The following is a 17692-nucleotide window of genomic DNA, read 5'->3' as shown; positions in this document are numbered from 1 at the left end:
GGTTCGTGCCCCGGTCTGGGAGGATCCCACATGCCGCGGAGCAGCTGGGCCCATGAGCCATGGCCGCTGAGCCTGCGCGTCCGGAGCCTGTGCTCCGCAACGGGAGAGGCCACAGCAGTGAGAGGCCTGTGTACCGCAAAAAAAAAAAAAAAAAAAAAGGGGGGATGTTAATAGGACTAACAGCACGTATGACTGTGTGACAATAATACTGACTGTACTGAAGACGGTCCATGCTGGCGTGTAAGTGAGCGGTCAGTAAAGGGCAACTGTCATGATGGTTACCAGCCTCTCCTGGGGTCTCACTCTGGCTCTCATTAGGCTGGCGCCTCCTTAGTGCAGAACAATGGGTGGTTCGCCTCTGTGCCCCCCATGGCACTCGCTGAGCTGCTGGCGAAGGGCTTCAAGGATCAGTGAGAGGAGGTCTGGGGCGACTGTGATGAGGGAGGGCAAGCCCGGGCTTTGGGCTCCAAAGCATCTCAGTCTCACTGCACCATTTATTGTGCCTGGAGAACTCCTCTCCCTCCTCTCCTTCCTTTCTTCTTTCCTGAAGAAAAGGGAATAAAAATGGGGGCAATAATAGTACCTACCTCGCAGGATGGCTACAAGGATTAAATGAGTTACCAGCTAAAATGCTTAGAACAATGCCTGACACATAGTAAGTGCTCCGTGGCTGTTCCTTCTTACTACTTTTCTCTTTTTCTTGGTATATTTTTTTCTGATTATGAACGCCATACTTATTTATGGTAGAAAAGTGTGAAAACATAGGAAAACCCCCCACCATAGTGAGGGAGTCAGAGGAATCATAAGCAGTTTTTAATAAATAAAATAGATTTTACTTCTAATGCCCAAATTCCATGCCCTTCAAAAAAAGAAACCCAGGAAAACAAAAAAGCAGCAATTCCAGCCCATGCAGAACCTTCCAAAAAAGGTACATTTATGTTACAGCTTTTATATCAGATGTTTAGTTTCACACATTTAGTAAATATGTATTCAAAACATGTATTTTATATGACTCTTCCCCTTTATTTTTGTAATCAATTTTGGTAATTAAAAAAATATAGGAAGTGGGGTTCTAGGAATAAAACCTCAATACGTAACCTTGCTTTTACAAGAAAGTCAATAATTATCAGCTGCTAATTAGTTCAGAACTCTTGGGATGCTAGCTGGGACTCCCCTCTACTGTACCCAAATTCTGAAGCATCCTATGAGGTGCCAACAGGTATTCCAACACAGTGGACCAGCATCAGCACTGAACACTCATTTATGCTATCCTCTGCACCCAGTACACTACTGAAGCTCCCAAGTTCAGAATTACTTGAAAACTGAGCGGGGGGTGGGGGAGTGGGAAGCACTGTCATCTAGTCTCTTAAAATAAAGGCATTAGCACCAAAGGCTAAAATAACCTAAATATAGATGTAGTAGCGCTGGGAGCATTCCTTAGAAATCCTTTCAAGTGGACCTCCTAAGTGTTGGAATGACTTTGTAACATAACTGGTTACAAAATTTCCCACTCTCTTCAGAGGAGGGCACCCCAAGAACAGGAAAGACTGCTCAGCTTCTGGGATCCAGCCTGGGAAACTCTGCAAGACACTAGAAGTTACAAACAAGTAAAAGATGGAGGAGGGGGGAGATGAGCACAATAATGAACACGTGTACAAGATGCAGAGGCAGTGTACAAGATGCAGAGGCAGCTCAAGGAAATGATGTACTCGGTGGGGGCGGAAGGTGCCGCCCCCCACGCCCTGGAAACACCCCACGGACAAGGTGAAGCTCACATACAAGGAGGTTTTCAAAGATGAATAGGAGTTTGTTAGGTGGATGAGGCAGGGAAGGGCATTAGCATGTGCAAAGGCACTGGGGCATTAAATAGCGTCTGCGCTGCGGTCACTGTAGTTGTGCATCGCTCCAGTATAGTGTGTATGGGAGGGCAGGAGGGTGGGTGCTGGGGTGAGAGGGGTGCTAGGAGGGGGGACGGGGAAGTAGGCAGGGCCAGGAAGTGAAAAGCCCTGTGTCATGATGAAGAATTTGGACTTCAACCTGGGGGCTGAGAAGGGGCCCCTGGAAGGCTTGGATGGGCCGTCAGCCAGTTGGCATTTAGGAGCGATGACTCACTCTTAGCAGGACAAATGGTTGGAGGGGATTTTGGGAGTGAAGAGACCTACTGTAAGGCTGGTGCCAAAGTCTGGGAACAAGTCAGAGACGGCCTAGGCCAATGCAGAAGTCCCAGGAATGGGCCAGGCAGGATAAGGAGAGACGTGGAGGGTGAGGAGTTGGTGGGCAGCAGCGCAGCCAGAACAAGGCCCGGGTTTGGGGCTTGGCTGACTGGGAAGTTGACGCTCTCAGCAACCAGAGGAGGGGATACGCAAGGGAAACTGTGCTGTGGATGAAGGGACTAAGAGTCCTCTGTCATTCCTGGGAAACCACTCTGGCGACCATGTTTATCTGCGTATGCAGAAAATGGTCCATGGGAATTTGGACTCATTTAAAAACTCTTCAGTTCTTCATTATTGATATATTTTAAATAATGTACCTGGGGATGTGTGTGTATGTGTAGCTGATTCACTTTGTTGTAAGGCAGAAATTAGCACACCATTGTAAAGCAATTACACTCCAATAAAGATGTTAAAAATAAATAAATAAAGACAAGGTTGTAAAAAAATAAATTAAAAAAAAATAATATACCTGACTGGGCTTTCTTTTTATTTTTTGAAGTGGAAAAACACCTTAAGCTCTATAAACAATTTATGAAAATGAAAAAAAAAAGGAAATGTCTTTGGGGAGCTTTTAAAAACAATCTTTTAATTAAAAAGGAACGGTTTGTTAAGATGTTCTTCACCACCACCCCGTGGCTCACGTTCCTGTCAGCTGCAGGGTTCAGGTAAAACCAGGCTTTTCCTCTACTTGGAAACTTAACATCCTCTCTCAAAATTATTTCAGTTGGAGCTCGGACAGGCGTGACTTGGGGTGGGCGGGGGCATCAGGAATGAAATTGCTTTTGCCAGGACTGATAATATCCTTCGGAATCACTCCACAGGTGAAAAGGCAAAGCTAACCGTGGAAAGCAGAAGCTTACAGGGAGACAGCATGCAGCGCAACCTAATTTCCAGCAGTAAGAAAGCTCAAGAGTGGAATCACCTGCTTTTGCCTGGGGTAACAACAAGCCTCCCATCCCTAAAGACACCACAGAGACCCGAGAGCCGCCCGCCAGGATACTACCGTTTAGTGTCTGCGCTGAGCGGAGGTTGAAGGCCGCCTTGAAACAGGCCCTCTTGGACTCTGATTTTCACTGGCTGGAGGTAAGGAACTGGAGCGGGACGTGGGAACACCGTGCATGAACAACCTCACAGGCAGGATGTAGGGTGTGTTCGAGGCCTTGTTATCATCTTGCTATATGATGTGACAGAGATTCTTTGCTTGACCAAACCTTACTCAGGCTCCCGAACCTTTTCTTAGGCCCCTCTGTGCACTTCCTTGCAAAATCCAGTTCTAGCAAGAACCCTGCTAAGTCAGTTTAGCAAGAGTTCTGCATCCTTCACGTCTGGTCCCCCTCAGTCAGTATCTAGTCAGTTACCTCATCCTGCACCATCACCCCAGGGTGATGTCTGACCACCCTGGCCTTTCTTCAGCAAGAATCCTGCTAAGTCAGTTTAGCCAAAACCCCTCTTACCCCTAAAGCTTCCCCTTAGAAGCTTTCTATCCACTGACCTCCGCCCTACTCCTTAGCTATAAATTCCCATGTGGCCATTGCTGTATTCAGAACTGAGCCCAGTTCTACACTGAGGCCTCTTTTCCCCTATTATAATAGTTCTGAATAAAAATCTTTTACCGCCCTACTACCCACCTCTGTTTTCTCAAACATCTGGTTTTCAGATGTGTGAAGAGCAGTAAAGGAGAAGGCTGTACAGATATGTAGACACCAGCTCAAGGAAAGCCTGGACTATATGGCTAAGGAGTTTGAATTTTATCCTTTAAGGAGGGAGAAGACATTGAAACTTTTTGGTAAAGGAGTGACAAGATGGTTGTAGAGCTTAGGGGAGATTAACCGGAGAAAAAAGTAAAGGTATTAATCCATTAGGAGATTATTTATGTGATCCAGAGGAAAAGTCATAAAGACCCAAACTCTAGGGTTCGCAACAAAGGAAACAAAGAGGAGGAACTAGGAAGGAGATGGTAGAATTGTAACTGACAGGACAAGGCAATTGCCTGGATGACGTTTGCTCTTCACACTGGCCTCCAGACCTCACATCCAAGGCGTCTGGGCCATGCCCTAGGCAAGTTCAATTGTTTTCTCTTCTGTAAGATGGGGTTAATACTAACACCTGCTTCACACACAGGCTGTTGTGAGGATTAAATGATTTAATATATGAACACCACTTGGGAAAGGGCCAGGAAGAGTGTATGCCACGTCTCCACTATTATTACCTTCACTGGAAACCTCACCGCCTCCATGACTCAACTCTGAAACCTTCCCCTCTGACAACAATCTGTCTTTCCACGTCTTGCTTACTGACCCTGCCCAGGACTTGACACTGGTCAGATGTAGGAGGATGAGCATAATTAAAGAAAACTCAGAAGTTTAGACCCTGAGAGGTTTACAGAAAATTTGGGGCAGCATATGGGGGAAAAATCATATTTGGTTTGAAGCAAATAATTTGCAACTTTTAAGAGGCCCAAGTGTAAATGCCCTGCAGTCCGCTAGAGACCCGAGACTGGAGCTTGAGAGCGATCAGTACCCCATGTGCAGAGTTAAGATTTAATTGAATAGAGGTTAACAGTCGAAGCCATGGGAATAAATGGGTTCCAAGGATAATGGCATAGGAAGAGACCACCAATACAGTGACTGAACATTAAGGAATGCTCAATTAGGGACTGAGAAGAGGAATCATTAAGAGAAAAAGGAATGAACAATCAGGAGAATCAGGTGAATCGGATGTTGTAGCTGTTTCAAAGGTATTTTTTAAAAAACATATTTTTCACACAATGGCCCTGCTCAGTCTCAGGGACCCCCTGAGATGCTCTGAGGAGTGTCACAAAGTCTTCTAGGGGCAGGGGTAGGGGTCGGGGTTGGGGGTGGTCAGAAGGCTGAGCCCTGCTGTGCAGTGACTGTCCATCACCCAGCAGTTCTACCTGTTCAGGGGTCTTTCCCAGAGCTTCACACTTGAACCTGCACATGAGCAGCCAGGCTCAGGCCCACCCCAAACTGTCCTGCCTGGAACCTCCTCTCCTTTACACATGGGTCTTATAAGGCCTAGCTCAGGTTTCTCTCTTAGAAATTTCCTCCATTTTCTTACTATTTCTTCCTTCTCAGTGTAAATGTTTAGGCTCTACCCTCAGCAATTACACTTTATAGGTCTGACTTGGGGCTCAGACACCTGCATAACTAACAAGCAGCCTCGTGACCCTGCTATGATACTTCATGGTCTACACTTGGTCAATCTCAAGTCTGTGGCGGGTGTCAAAGAAGAGCCAAAAATGATGAGTTTCACGGTAGTTTTAAGAAATTAAAAACGTATTAGTCAGTCACAATATATGATCCAAAATTTTTCAGAGGTCAGAATTCCAGACATTTCCTCGTCTTTTCCATCAGACTTTCATCTCAGCCTTCTCCCTGACTGTAGCCTCCCACCAAGAGCAAAACCAAGAAATCTCAATATGCCTATTGGGTTTTTTTTTGGGGGGGGCGATTTTTGGCCAAACCATGCCGCTTGTGGGATCTTAGCTCCCCGACCAGGGATGGAACCCAGGGCCCTGGCAATAAGAGCACCGAGTCCCAACCACTGGGCCACTAGGGAATTCCCTCAATATGCCTACTGTTACCCAACATCCAAGTATGCTCTTGTCAAGAACCCCATACTCAGAAACACCTTTCTAGTTTTGGTTGCTGGTGTTAAGTATCGTGCAACACAGAATGCCATGCAGCACATGAAATCCTAAAGGTGGGTACGAATGTGTAAGCGGCTGTGTAAATGAGATAGTCTGTGGCAGTGTGTAGAGAAAAGGACAGAGTCAAGGGAGAGAGGTCACAGGTTTGAGACTAGAAGACAAATAGCTGTCTGTAACAAGTTTTAAAGATTAATTTTTAAAGATTCCATTGACAGTCACTAATGTTTCTTGTTTAAACCGAAATAAATTTGGCCCCTGCACAAAAACACACTCCATCTGTCCTTCTGAAAAACTATTCTGTTTAATAGTGCATTTGATTTATGCTACAGGATGAGCAGGATTTGGAAAATATAATGAAAGGTCATCCCTTCCGCTGGGAAAACTCGGAGAGCTCCATCCTAAGCCAGCAAGGAGCCCTGATGCCAGGCTCAGACCCGACCTTCCTCCTCTGGGCTGTGCTCTCTGCATTCACACTTGGCTGTTGAAGTCAGAGGTGGGGTCGGGAGAGGTCGGGCTGCTGGGGCCAGATGTCAGAGGTCATCGGTATAAGAGGGCAGGGCAAGCCGGCTGAGCGAGATCCTCAAAGTGTCCTTAGTTGTTAGGGGTTTAGATTAAATCACTTTCCATCACAGGAGTGGCAGGAGGAAAAGGGAGAGGAGAGGGGAGGGAACGAGACAGAGGCCAGTGCTAAATGCATTTGATCCTTTCCCTCATGTTAGACTCACTGTCACAAAAGGGAAGAGTGAGTTCTCCACCCATATCGTCAGACTGCTCTTGGAAACTTGGTCTTGCTGCTCTAAGAGCCCTGAAGGATATACAGTCACTACAGAAAACCTCTCTTGGGGTCTTCCCCCATGCCCAACAAAATAACAAATCCCTCAGCACCAGATTCCCATAATTAATGAAGTCATGAAACAAAATAGCACATTCCTTATCCAAATTTAAAGCTGGATTAGAAGCAGTGGCTTTGAAATACAGCCTCCATTTCCCCTTTCTAGCAAAAACATGACCAAGAACATTCTTTCCACTTTCTTCTGTGCTGACTACGCTGATTCCAATTAGAGGAATCCTTGGAATTTTATTCCTATTGTGCTTCCATCCCCACCTTGGAAATGGTGTGAGAAAAATGGTCTAGTGCAAACTCCCTTCCCAAATGGAAGGAGACTGGTCCCAGAGCTTCCCTCTACTCCCAGCACTTAATCTGCTGCTTGCACCCTAATTTTTCAAGGCTGGTGTCATTCCTGGGAAAACTGACTAGGTTGCTAACCACTGTGCCAGGATGATTTGCCCAATATGCCCCATTCTCTAAGGCGAAAGGATGGAGTCGGAAGGGACACGTCCCAAATTGTTCATACTTATATAGTAAGGCAGGAGCTCTTGAAACTTAGAGGAAGTGAGGAAAACAGGCATGTGGCTCTCTTTCATGTAGACTCTCTGATATTTAATTCAGCAGTAACTCGGAGAGAACTTTTGCTCACTCCCATTACATTCAAAGGCTTCTCTCCAGTGTGAATTCTCTGGTGGCGAACAAGAGCTGAGCTGTACCTAAAGGCTTTCCCACACTCACTACATTCATAGGGATTCTCCCCTGTGTGGATTCTTTGATGCTGAATAAGGCCTGAGCTATAGGTAAACTTCCCTCCACATTCCATACATTCATAGGGCTTCTCTCCAGTGTGGATCCTCTGGTGCTGATAGAGGTGTGAGCTCTGGCTGAAGGCCTTCCCACACTCGTTACATTCATAGGGCTTCTCTCCAGTGTGGATTCTCTGGTGATGAATAAGGGTGGAGCTCCTGCTGAAGGCCTTCCCACACTCGTTACAAGCATAGGGTTTCTCTCCAGTGTGGATTCTCTGGTGGTGAGTGAGGGTGGAGCTCCAGCTAAAGGTTTTCCCACACTCATTACATTCATAGGGTTTCTCTCCAGTGTGGATCCTCCGGTGGAGAATGAGAGCAGAGCTGCAACTGAAGGTCTTCCCACAGTCGTTACATTCATAAGGTTTCTCCCCAGTGTGGATCCTCTGATGCTGAATAAGATGTGAGCTCTGGCTGAAGGCCTTCCCACACTCACTACATTCATAGGGTTTCTCCCCGGTGTGGATTCTCTGATGCTGAATAAGGTCTGAAGTTCGATTAAAGCTCTTGCTACATTCATCACACTTATGGGGTCTGTCCCCCACAGGAAGTCTCTGCTGGGAAATAAGGTTGGAACTCACAGTGAAGCTGTTCCCCAGATCGCTGTATTTCTCACTTCTCCCTCCCATGGGGGTTCGCTTTTCCTCAACTGTCACTTGACCAAAATCCTGTATCTTCCTATTCAGTCTCTCTCCAGAGGAGCTCCCCAGCTGCCTCTTCAGACTGACTTCTTGTTCATAGGCTTCTTCAAACTTAAGACCCTGAGAAATATCCTTTTGGAATCTTCCCAATAGCACCCCGTGTGATCCTGTATCTTCAGAAATTTCTGGATCATGTTCAGTTCTGGTCTCACCATCTGGCACAATGCAAAACACAAATGTCACTTGTTCTTTGTGGGAAGAAGAATCAAAACCAGAGACAGTATAATCACATAATGTTCACAGGCTAAAAGCACATGACTCTTATCTGTGTGCAAAGAGGCCTACCCAGGCTGTACGTAGCTAAGGCAGAATAAGAGAACCGGGCCAAGGAAACAGGGAAGGAGAAAGGCAGGAAGGAAAATCGAGAAAAGAGGTGGAGGTGGAAGTGTAGAGAAAGTTGGATCAGGCAGAGGCAGGGAACCAAAAACACAAGAGACAGGACATACGGTTTAATGAAGTGACAAAGTCCTAGAGGTCAGAGACTGAAGATAACCTGGGAGATGGTGACTGCAGAACAGTTAGAGGATGAAGTGGGGAGCAGGTACAAGAAACTAACCACAGACGGTGTGGAGAAAAGTGGGAAGGTGATGAATACAAAGCGACAAGGGTGAAGCCCTGTAGCCCCAGGAGAAAAGGACACTCGGGTCTGTAGTCGTGGCACCTATATGCCAAGTCCATGGAAACAGGCCTGAGACAGAGGTCAGTCCATCTCTGGGCCCCAGGCCTAGAAAGCTGTGCTACGATGTGAGGCTATGTCAACAGTTTCCAGGTTTGCCTTCGCTATTTTCACTGCTCTGGGGTTTCGAAGGGAACTTCAGGCACAGAGGACAAGGGTAAAGGGTCCAGACTGTTAGCATTTTTAGTCTGTCAACATTGTAAGAGTAAAGGCAGGGCAGTGAGTGTTAGGGACAGAAAGAGCTGTTATCTCCCTCACCTGAACAGGTACCTCTCAGGACCTCTCTGCTCAGTGCCCTTCAAACCCAGGACCCTCGGCTCTTCCTCTCACTGCAGCCCAGAGATCATGTCAAAATTCAGAAATGGGAATCCTGCTCACAGGGAAAGACATGGGACAAGGTTTATCCTGTTCATACCAAATGGCCCCAGAGCTCAATCCCAGACCCAGGATCTGCAGGGGACAGAGAGGAAATGCATGGGGAGTTCTCAAATGGGAGTCAGGAAGACCCCCTGGTCTTGCCCAGGAGAATGTCCTCACTGAAAGCAGGCGAGGGTAAAGGAATGAAGAGTCCACAGACGACAGGTTAAGAAGCTAACTGCTCCCTAATGCAAGTTGAAATTTCTACAAGAGCAGCAGTTACACTAGGTCCATCCACAAATCAACAGATCCCTAAAGGAAGTCCGACAGAGAAGGGGAGGAGCTAGACAGAGTTCCAGAATGTTCACTTGGGCACTGAGCAGTACCTCACGTGTTTAGGGATCCCAATATGTAATCTTTTGGGAAAATCTCTGGGTTATATGTTAATGTTAAGTCCTAAGAATAACATGGAAAAAAGTGCCAGATTTGAAAAGAAGTATAGAATGAAAAGGCCAGGGCTCGAGTTCTGCCAGTCACTAGCAATATGACCGTATGCAAAGCATAAGATCTCTGAGCTCTCTTTCCTCGCCTATAAATGAGGCTAATTCCAGCGACCTCAACAGCTGCATCACTGTGAGGATTAAATGAAAGAGTATCTATGAACACTCTTTATGAACTACAAATTACTGTACAAATGGGAGTTGCTATTATTGTTAGAATTTTCTGAGACTAAGTCAGTCCTTAGCTAATGATTTTCAGTGACTCAACTATTACTAGCAAACAAGGAGGCAGAGAAATGCCAAGGGAGTTTTACTGAGGAAGCATCACTCCTTACCCAGGGAGAACACGTTCCCGTAATTCTCCAGCATCACATCCCTATAGAGGTCCCTCTGAGCAGGCTCCAAACGCTTCCACTCCTTCCGGATGAAATACACAGCCACGTCCTCAAAGGTCACCAACTCCTGAAACAACATGTTCTCCCGTGCAATTTCAGGCTGCAGGATGGGACTGGCAGAGCCAAAAGCTAATCGGGATGGGGCTGAATAACGCATATTGGGAAGTGGGAGAGGAGGTCAGAGTGGAGGAGGAGAGAAGAGAGTCTGAGATAAAGCGAAGTTCCACTGTGTAGCAGGAAACGCCCACAGTCCTGATAGAGGGAATCGTAGGTTCAGGGCACTGAATGGGATGTTGCTACACAAAAAACTTCTGCAAAATGGGAAGGGAAAGAAGGATAAAGAAAAGCACAGCTTACCTGGGCCTTGGCCTTTAGCAGTGCAGCTGCCAACATCTCATCCCCCAGACTGTCCTTGTCGGAAAATGCAGGAACTTTTGAGGAAGGAAGAGCTGAGGACAATTAAAGGGTCCATGAGTCAGTCGATCTGCACTCGAGCCTCTCGACCTACAGAGAACTCACAGGTCCTGGGACAACCAAGGACCCACCCCCTCTTACATTTCTAAGTTCACTCCTTTTGCAGCTACAGAAGGTGCTTACACTTACGGCCAGCACGCTCAGCGTGGGCCTTCCTGCCTGAGGAAAGATGCCCAAAGTCCTGGTGACCCAGGCTCTCTGGTCTGCCCCAGGTCCTTTTCTTTCTTTCCAGTCACTCTACTCTCCATGACATCTGCCCAGAACTACTGTTAGTGATTCGTGTATTCTCGTCCATCCTCCCAAGCCTGGCCAGAACACAGCTATCCTGTTCATGTCCCTTCCATCATTCTCCACATCTCAAACTCCTGGACAAAATTCTTGACCAGAGGAAAACGGGCTTCATCTCAGCCCTGACTGAAGACACAATGCCCACAACTGTTCTCTTTTTCTCTATCCCCAGATCAAATCTACACACTACAAATGTTTCCTGTTATCTGTGCTTGATCGTACATCTTTTCCTGTAATTCTTTTTTTTTTATTATTTATTTTGACTCCGCCAGGTCTTTGTTGCGGCATGCAGGATCTTTAGTTGTGGCATGCGGATTTCTTAGCTGTGGCATGTGGACTCTAGTTCCCTGACCAAGGATCGACCCGGGCCCCCTGCATTGGGAGCATGGAGTCTTATCCACTGCGCCACCAGGGAAGTTCCAAGCTATACTTAACTAATGGCTTCACTCCGCCTTTCCCCACTAGGCAGGGAGCTAGTGAAAGGCAAGGACTATGTCCTATCCAGTCTGGATTCCAGAAGTTAGCCCAGCACTTGGTGAATGAGGGATTTCAACAGGTGATTGCTGAATGGCTGAATAAAAAGACGAGGGAACCCTGATTCCTTACCACTCTCAAGCAGGGCCTGAGGTTCCTGAGATACTCGATCAGCCTGAGTTTCCATGGGTCGGGCTTGAAGCTCGGATCTCTGGTCTCCTATTTGCAGAGTCAGCAAGAAGCAGGTTTTGAATGAGAATGAGGAAGCACTGTAGAAGGAAAGGTTCAAAGATAATTTTATATATATATATATACATATTTTAAATTTTATTTATTTTTGGCTGCATTGGGTCTTCGTTGCTGCGCGTGGGCTTTCTCTAGTTGTGGCAAGCGGGGCTACTCTTTGTTGATGTGTGCGGGCTTCTCATTGAGGTGGCTTCTCTTATTGTGGAGCATGGGCTCTAGGTGTGCGGGCTTAAGTAGTTGCAGCACACGGGCTCAGTAGTTGCAGCACGTGGGCTCAGTAGTTGTGGTTCGGCGGGCTCTAGAGCGCAGGCTCAGTAGTTGTGGTCCACGGGCTTAGTTGCTTTGCAGCACGTGGGATCTTCCTGGACCAGGGCTCGAACCCATGTCCCCTGCATTGGCAGGTGGATTCCTAACCACTGCGCCACCAAGCAAGTCCCAAAGATAATTTTTAAAAACCCTCTTGAATACAGACAGAGGGGAACTAGCATTTCAGTTAGTACCAGAACAGCAAAGAGGAAATGCAGCAATTGGGATTAGTCTTTTAGGTCAAAGACCAAAGTTCCTGGGCCACATCCCACTTTAGGCTCCCCCCACAACACTGAGTGATATTTCTAACAACAAAAAATGGGGAACATGGGTGCCAAATGATGCCATTAGCAGAATGAAATATGAAGCAACTACTCAAATGAAAAATATTAAAGTGAAAAAGTGTTACACACAGACTGCAAAATGTAAGTTATCATATCAACTTTTAAGAATACTTGGAATAATGGATAATGCTAATGTATACAGATTTTTAATTTTATTTTTGGCTGCATTGGGTCTTTGTTGCTGCACGCGGGCTTTTCTGTAGTTGAGGCGCGCAGGGGCTACTCTTCATTGCGGTGTATGGGCTTCTCATTGCGGCGGCTTCTCTTATTGCAGAGCATGGGCTGTAGGCGCACGGGCTTCAGTAGTTGTGGTGCGCGGGCTCAGCAGTTGTGGCTCGCAGACCCTAGAGTGCAGGCTCAGTAGTTGTGGCGCACAGGCTTAGTTGCTCCACAGCATGTGGGATCTTCCCGGACCAGGGCTCGAACCCGTGTCCCCTGAATTGGCAGGCGGGTTCTTAACCACTGCGCCACCAGGGAAGCCCTAAACAGATTTTTTTTTAAAACCCTCATAAATGTTAGAATTAGTAGAAGAAAAAGAAATTTACTGTGGTAAGTTTCTAGCTGTTATATTAAATGTAGATGCTATCCTTAGAGGAAGAGGGGCCATGAAAAAGCACCCAAATAACAGAGACCATGGGGGAGTTTCCGTAAGTTCTGTCTTAATTTAAAAACCCTGAGGAAACAATACCTGTCCCACAGAACCAGGGCAAATAGCTCAGATCTATTAAATTAAGATAAATTCAGGAACTCCCTGGCAATCTAGTGGTTAGGATTCGACGGTTTCACTGCTGTGGCCTGGGTTCAATCCTTGGTCAGGGAACTGATACCCCACAAGCTGTGTGGTGCGGCCAAAAAAACAAACAAAAAAAAAAGATAAGTTTTCTGCTTCCAGTCTCAGTCAAAGGTGGGATGTTATTGAAGGATTTAGTCCCTTTTTGTGGTCCTTGTGTCGTCTCATCACAGGGGTGGGTGTATATATTCGCCAGGTTCTGAGAGACTAGTCCCAGTTGCTGTGTTTCCTCTCCCCAAGAAGGTAGAAGCCAACCTTCTTTTTTATCTCCCTTCTCTCAAAAGAGATTTCCTTGGATCAGAATGTAAGTCCCTGAAGCAAGAACTAATGCTTTTCAAAAAGCATAAGATTATTTATTACTCCATTTTTGTCCCTACTAAGGTCCCCACTCCCCAGTTGCTGTTCTCTGTGGCTCCAGGGAATAAGATGTAACATTAGTACCTAGACTAAGGTTTGGATCTCAAGTACAAGTTTGTTTTTCACAACTGAACGCTGTGGCAAGAATCAACAGATGGAGAATAGGTGCCACAGCTGCCAGCACATCTTTACACTGAGGCAAGAACAGGGAAAACCCCTGGATTTTGTCTGCCTCCCTCTTTGTTCATTTGCTCGTGTAACAAACATTTGGTGAGTGCCAATTAACAGTGCAAAGCACTACTGGAAGGAGTTAGAAAATCAGCAATGCAAAAGGTATTTGCTTCATCATTACAGACTATTGTATTCACATTAAGGCATAAAAAGGGGAGGGGCCCTAAGTCACCCAGTGTTCAGAGAACTCTAGTCTTTGGGCAGCAAGGGGATGTAGAAGGCCCATCACCAGTGCCATTACACAGTGAAAAGCAATGAATCAGGCATAAGCCAGACCCACTGACAATCAAGGTGACACACCCTCTTGCCACCATCACCCTCTTGGCTGGGGCCCTTCAACTCTTTCTCAGAGCCAGCCATCTTTTTCTGTCAACGAACTTTACAATCTCCAGGACTGGTTATAAGCAGGCACCCCCAACAAATCCGCTCTCAGTCTAAACTCTCCTTTAGAAAAGAAGGGAAAGTAAGAGGCTCTGACTCCGGAGAAGAAAGCAACACTCCCTCCTCCCAGCTGGGTTAACCAAAGCTGGAACTCAAACGGATATTGTTGAGAACAAGTCCCCGGTGTCTGGATCAGTAAACAATGTTGCTCATAGAAAGAAAAACCTCCATTGTGCCCCCAGAGCTTCAGGTCCTGGCAGGGCCCTTCCCCTGCTCCACTGCCAACTCCACTCTCTGGAGTGCGCCTGGGGACTGGGAAAGATGACCTGGCAGTGAGAACAAGTCATGGAAAGCTTTACCTCCTGGATTCTTTCCTTCCTTCTCTGGAGTTGGTCTCTAAACGGCCAGAGAAGCAGTTACTGGGAACTTGGCAGCCTCTGTTCAAGTTCTTGGGAATTCTGACTTTAGTTGATGCCAATGCTGTAGGACTAAGGAAAAAAAAAAAGGCATTTTAAATGTTTATGTAAACTTCACTTCTAATCTAGATATTTAGAGATAAGAGGAAAAGAGAGGGGACATATGCTAATAAATACTGATTAAGACCACAACTGGTATTTGTGTTGAACCCTTAGAGCTGAAACAGAAGTCAAGGTTCTCCAGGTCAACCTCCCACCCAGGGCAAGAAACACCTTCTCAAGTTCCTAAGGTTCTGGCAGCTAACTTGCTAGACACTCTCAGCTGCTTCAGCAGGGAGTCTGTCCCATTGCTGCACAGCTTAGCCATTAGAGAAATCTTCGGATGGTAAACTAAAAACCTGCCCCTTGGACCTTCACCTCTCAGAGGCTTAGTGCCCTATGGACCTTCAATGATAGAATCTTCTCCTTCCACAAAATTCTCCACCAAACACCTGAAACCAAATGATGCCCACTCCACAAACTTCTCTTCTTGGGGATAAATACCTTCAGTTCCTCTAATTATCCCACAGACTTCAGGTTCAGCATCCTGCTTATCCTCTCCCGGAGTTTACACATGCCCTTCAGAATGGAAACACCGGTCGGTGTTCAGTCCCACTTGAAAAGCGAATCAAATCAGGGATCTATTACAACTGGAAATGGGACACAGTTGTACCACTCTACGAAAAAGACTCGATTTACTGGGCGCCAAGGGGATTATTCTGGAATCTGAAGAGTTTTAACTGCGCACACTTCGTTGAACTCATTCTCTGGTCCTCAGACCCAGCCCAGTAAAAAATCGACCCTCTCTCGTGCCGCGAGCGCGGATAACTGTAACTGTGTTAACATCAAATGAAAGCGTCTCGAGGAAAGACCAAGTTAGGGTCGTTGTCATCAGCTGTTTTAAAGAGAGGAACGCCTATCCAGCCGTACCAGAACTTTAAAGTACTCGAGTTGGGCGCTGTCACAGAACCATAACCGCAGCCCCTTTCCTCCCGCGACGCAGGGCCCGCTGGGGGGCGGGGTCCCTGGGGAAGCGGAGTCAGAACCAGAGCCTCCCGGCACCCTGCTCCGGGAGGGCCTGGGGACCCCGCGGGCCGCAGCGGCACGGACACCACCCCTTCCCCGGCGACCACTGCCTCCGTCCCACCGCGAGCCCCGGGGGCGGCCGGACTCACCCTGGGGGCAGGGACGGGAGATTTGGGGGGCCGGACACCGACCAGGCCCCGTCGGACCCTGTCACAAACCCACACACCGGGGACAGAACAAAGAACGGAAGTTCCCTCCGTTTCGCTTCCGGGTCGGTCCTATTCACCACCACCACCACCACCTCCCCCGGTCCCCCCACATCCACTTGTTCCTTCTAGGAAAATGGAAGGTCTTCGCCTCTCGGTGGTTTGCTGATTGGGCGCAGGGCCCCAGCACCGACGCGACACTCCAGGCCTGCCGCACCGCCAGCCGCGCCCCCTGCTGGCCAGGCCGGGTGGGGCGCCGCGCACCTGGTCCTCAGGGCGCATGCTTGGCCGGGGCGCGGAAGGCGGGGCGCAGGGGGCTGAGTGGGACCTGGCTGCGCTCCCACGTGGTCTTCCGCGGGGCCGCCGAGGGCCGAGCCTTGCTCACCGTGTCCGAGGGATCTGAGTCCCAAGACGACACGCAGCAAACAGGAGGACGCTGGAAGGATTCAATATAGAACATTCACCCTTACTTGAAGTTTCCAAATAAACCAAGTTTATGCTTCCAAACAAACCAAGTTTTGTGTTTGTTTCATGTAAAAATGCCTCCTTTAAATTACTAAAATCTGAAGAAAACATTCCGGCCCATCAGAGAGTTCACATGAGCACAAAACCTGTACAAGGCATGCAAGTAGAAAAGACTTGGGGAAGTTACCGATGTAGATCCATCCAGATCGTAGAAAACTGGTGAAGCCCCATCACTGTGAAGAAGGTGTGAAACACGTGAAATGCTTGGGGGAATGAGGAGCGAGGCTACGTGGCTCACTCAGGTTCACTCACTTTTATGCCCTCACAGGAGGAATCCTGGTAGTGAGAGAATCAAGTCTTTCAGATGATATACAAAATGAACTCTTGTGATCTCCTGATTTCCCTTATGGCCCTGCCTCGCAGTTGATCTCAATTTTTACTGCCTCCAATATTTATAGTGCACCCATTCAGCTCTGCAATGTAACAGACCTTACTCTCCTGGGACTTCACTCTAAGGACAGTAATCTAATCAATTCCAAGAAAATACGGTAAGTGCTAAGAAAAGGTGATGAAGAGCAGGACCCTGTCCAGAGGTGAGAAGACTTTCCAGCAGTGATACAGGCTGGTGAGGGGAAGAGAGAGTGTTATCTGCACAGGCAGCAGCCAGGGCAAAGTTCCCGAGGTATGAGAACAATTCACAGGTAACAAAACTTGAGGGTGGCCTGAGAGGTGCAGGTGTATGACCCATCTCCAGTCCTTCCAGACCCCAGTGAGAATCTGAGCACATACTTGGAATAGCCAAGCCATTCAGTAGTCTCAGTTCCCCCCCTCACAAAGGCATTTTTTTCTTTTCCTCTTCTCAATACCTTATTCTTCCACTCCTCTCTCCAGGACAAGAACAGAGATGTGGCAAGGAGAGGAGGGAAGGGTGGGGCAGAGTGATGCTCCTCAAAGTGGGATTGTATGTTTTGTAAACGTTCACCTAATGACAGTCTTCAGGAAACAGCTCTTAGATTCCCAGCACCGTCAATCCGATCAACTCTATTACTCTGGGGCCTAGAAGTCAGTTTGCAGCCGCCTGGTTTAATTCCCAGCAAGTTCTCAAAAGCCCTGCTATTAATGCTTTTCTTGAGTCTGTGGACTTAGAAGTGCCATGAGTCACGGAGGGGATACCCAAGGCAGTCCATCAAGGTGGGGAAGAAAACACTTAAACTTCCATATAGCTTTAATCTAAAAGCAAGGAAAGAAAATAGAGTAAAAAATGTAAGCCTTTGTAAGCACAGCCACTGAGGCTTGATGGGCTCTGAGTAGGGTGTTCCTGACCTGGCTGGAGCCCGGGGCCCCCACCCGCCCCCGCCCTGCCCCTTCCTGTCACCTGGGGCCAACGAAATGACCATTAAGAAGTGATGCCATGGGACTTCCCTGGTGGTCCGGTGGCTAAGGCTCTGCCCTCCCAATGCAGGGGGCCCGAGTTCCATCCCTGGTCAGGGGACTAGATCCCA

General features: G+C 47.5%; 1 protein-coding gene across 5 annotated transcripts; it reads right to left on the bottom strand.

The window, feature by feature from the left end:
• Positions 1–7302: 7302 nt before the first annotated feature.
• Positions 7303–15908, bottom strand: ZNF3 (zinc finger protein 3). 5 transcript variants are annotated; one of them, XM_060123504.1, is made up of 7 exons: positions 15669–15908; positions 14998–15143; positions 14398–14526; positions 11516–11602; positions 10505–10596; positions 10088–10214; positions 7303–8374 (listed from the first exon to the last, which is right to left on the bottom strand). In XM_060123504.1, exons 4-7 carry the CDS (start codon positions 11568–11570, stop codon positions 7305–7307), a joined length of 1344 nt encoding a protein of 447 aa, XP_059979487.1. In that variant the 5' UTR covers positions 11571–11602; positions 14398–14526; positions 14998–15143; positions 15669–15908; the 3' UTR covers positions 7303–7304. The 5 variants fall into 5 exon arrangements, with proteins under 5 accessions (XP_059979487.1, XP_059979483.1, XP_059979485.1 ...); XM_060123500.1 differs by having other exon boundaries at positions 11516–11652; positions 15669–15906; XM_060123502.1 differs by having other exon boundaries at positions 11516–11652; positions 14998–15108; positions 15669–15906.
• Between the last annotated feature and the right edge of the window lie 1784 nt (positions 15909–17692).

This window comes from Lagenorhynchus albirostris, chromosome 15, assembly GCF_949774975.1.
Source record: "Lagenorhynchus albirostris chromosome 15, mLagAlb1.1, whole genome shotgun sequence".
In the NCBI taxonomy this organism is placed as follows: Eukaryota; Metazoa; Chordata; class Mammalia; order Artiodactyla; family Delphinidae; genus Lagenorhynchus; species Lagenorhynchus albirostris.
The sequence above is the reverse complement of the archived record's forward strand: the minus strand, read 5'-3'. Positions and strand labels throughout refer to the sequence as shown.